At 39.2% G+C, this 2,989-nt stretch overlaps 1 protein-coding gene across 1 annotated transcript; it reads right to left on the minus strand.

Annotated features, from left to right (window-relative positions):
* Positions 1–229: 229 nt before the first annotated feature.
* Positions 230–2,983, minus strand: LOC135209876 (carbohydrate sulfotransferase 11-like). The gene is made up of 4 exons (XM_064242633.1): positions 2,951–2,983; positions 1,136–1,354; positions 870–1,002; positions 230–622 (listed from the first exon to the last, which is right to left on the minus strand). The coding sequence occupies exons 2-4, from the start codon at positions 1,282–1,284 to the stop codon at positions 371–373; spliced, it is 534 nt and encodes a 177-aa protein (XP_064098703.1). The 5' UTR covers positions 1,285–1,354; positions 2,951–2,983; the 3' UTR covers positions 230–370.
* Positions 2,984–2,989: the final 6 nt, after the last annotated feature.

Consider the following 2,989-nt stretch of genomic DNA (forward strand, 5'->3'; position numbering starts at 1 on the left):
AGGAACCTTAAGTAATGCCTACAGTGCACCGCATGAGGTGCATTGACGGCACTACCCCTTATTGATTGAATTCCTCTCTAATTATGTAGAGAGAGAGAGAGAGAGAGAACTGATTACAAATTCCCTTTTTTCCGTTCACAGATTGTAAAAATAAGCAAAATAAACAAATACATTCATATTTTGTGACATTTACTAATGGAGGGTAGTAAAACTGAAGGAATAGCTTAGGATGAATTCAGCTGATCTGCTGGAATTTAAGGTTTCCCTGTGGATATCACATTTTATTTTTGGTATATGTAAAACTATAGACATACAAGCTAAAGTTTCAGTGAAAAAATATATCTACAAACACTCAAATACCTTTCTCATGTCAGGGGTTAAGTTGGTAGTCAAAACTCAGATAATCGAGTATATATTTTCGGAAGAAAGCTAATCTAAGAGGAAAGGAAAGCCGGTCTCTATATTCGCGGACAAGAGGCGTCGCGTTCACGGACCGAACAGGTGGCGGCAGAGCGGTCACCAGGTCTTCGATTCTCAGCCACTTGAACAGGTACCTGGAGTCTTCAGTCAGGTGCTCGAATTTACCTATGAAGTCGTAGTCAATGTCGCATGGATTGCAAAGCTGGAATGATGAAAGAGAGCGTTATTTTCAAAGATATCTCACGTAAAAAGGCAGAGTGGTCGAAGAAACTGTTTCTGCGGTCTAGGCCTATCCTTTCGTCAAAAGGGCGTACTATACCCTGTGCCTGGCTTTATAGCCTGAATCTCACGATGAATTCATTCATTAAACTTTATCATTAAAACAGAAATACGAAATGAATATGGGCCTCTAACTACAAGGAATTATCGGGAAAATGGTGAAACTTTACCGTGTGAATAGATCGCCAATGAGGGTCCAGTGTTATCCTGTCTTCTTCTGCATCTTCATTTTGGGAAATGACGAATTTAACAAAAGCTTCAAAAGTGACTTTACTGTCTGTGTCCACGGCATCAAGTGTTTGCCTTAGAGGGAAATAAAAGGTCTCTTTTGAATTATCAGTACTCAGAATCCGGTTCAAGTATGGGAGCAGAAACAGTAAATTATATACAGACATTAATAGGCGATCAAAATGGAACAGATGCGACCTTGACTTACCCGAATCTGTCGTTCAACAGTTTCTTGAAATAAGTCGGAAAATCAAACCGTTCCTCTCCAGTCAAGAACTCCAGTTTGTCTCTGTAAGCGGAAACGACGCGTTCGAACGGGCTCCGGACGAACAGGATCTTTCTATAGGTGGAAATCATATTCCAACGGTCGTAGGCGTACTTGCTGTCATGCAGGGAGACAGGGTAAATGCTGATGTGGACTCGATCCCTGAAAAAAGAAAAGGTTTGAATGCTCTACGGAATAGTTACTGTAGAGAAAGTTTATTTACTCTTTGGCCCGATGAACTTTAACCGGAACTAACTGAACAGTCATTTTATTCCAATCAAAATTAGTTATTTTCTCAGAAGCAGAGCAGATCCAGGGGAGAACAGAGGCAAAGCAAGTATCAGAGGAGAACTGGTAGTGGGGTAGGCTCATTCGCTACAATTTCTACGTGTTTAGTACAACCCCTAGGGGTCAAATGTCCCTAAGTGCATTGATCCCCAGGGGCTATAGTAGATTCACATCAACCGTACATCTGATATCTAGGCCAGTCCCTTACGGCGCTCCTGATTGGCTGTTGATAAGCGAATCACAAGGCAGGAAACTCAGTCTCTCTCGAGAGTTCACTTAGGTAGGGTGTATGTTCCAACTCTCCACAGGGATACTTTTGAAAGACGTATCCCTCAGGAGAGATGGAGCATACATCCTGCCTATATAAACTCTCTCGAGAGACTGAGAGTTTCCAGCCCTGTGATTGGCTTATGAATAGCCAATCAGGAGCGTCGTAAGGGACTGACCTAGACATCGGATGTACGGTTGATGTGAATCTACTATAGTAAATAACACAGAAAAACACATTTGACACCCCAGGGGCTAGTACTAACAGATTTGGAATATGTTGTCTCACTGTAACCATTAAAATCCACTTAATAGGTTTTTCGACAGCTGAAACTAATACAAGTTTGCTACGTCATTTCAACTGTGAAAATTACAAATTAATTATGTTTACCCTTTAAACCATTATTCATCTACATCTCACAGAAAATGTAGAGTTTACATCACATTTTAAGGGTGACCAAACTAAATAACTATTTCTTGTCAATTACCTTTGTTGATACGTATATTTCTACGTTAGGTTGTATATATCACTAGTAATTCGGCCAAGTAAACTAATATCAACCCTGTTAGTTGGAGGTAATTTAGCACAGCCAAAAAGTAACGACTAACGACAAACCATTAAACTACCAATTAGAAGTGAATCAAAGGAGGGTTAGTACCAGTTAAGAAATTTGAATGAAATAATGACGATTTCAATTCGAAGACAGATACTGGGCTATAAGTAAATTCCAGAGATGTATGTTAGTATTGGAACAGACCCATTTTTTTTTTTACCATGATCCTTGGTCAGGTTAGGTTAGATTAGGCTGAGTCAGGTTATGTAAATTACACCCTTTATAGAAATTTTGGTCTGGGAAACACAATGAGATTATTTTCAAGCAAATTCTTGGTTACGTCCTAGGAAAATGCAGGCCTTAATGAATTATTTTGTCCGAAAACTATAAATTTTTTCAAGTGTTTATAGTCTAGGGTTGCAGAGCTATCGTAACCCAATTTTCTATTAGTCTAGTTTCAGAAGTAAGTCAGATTCGTTAGTAGACATCGTCAGCGAACCAGCATGAATGATAGGCCTATGTTTGTTTGTAAGTCCAAGCATCTACTTACAAAACTTACAAATAGAGATAAGATTTAATAGCATACACAAGCATGCAAGGTGGCATGCGGATGTATGAACACAACTTTATGCTTTATGAAACAACCTACCGTAAAGATCGAGTATTGTTGTTGTTTAACTTGATACCA

The sequence above is a fragment of the Macrobrachium nipponense genome, chromosome 38 (assembly GCF_015104395.2).
Source record: "Macrobrachium nipponense isolate FS-2020 chromosome 38, ASM1510439v2, whole genome shotgun sequence".
NCBI lineage: Eukaryota > Metazoa > Arthropoda > Malacostraca > Decapoda > Palaemonidae > Macrobrachium > Macrobrachium nipponense.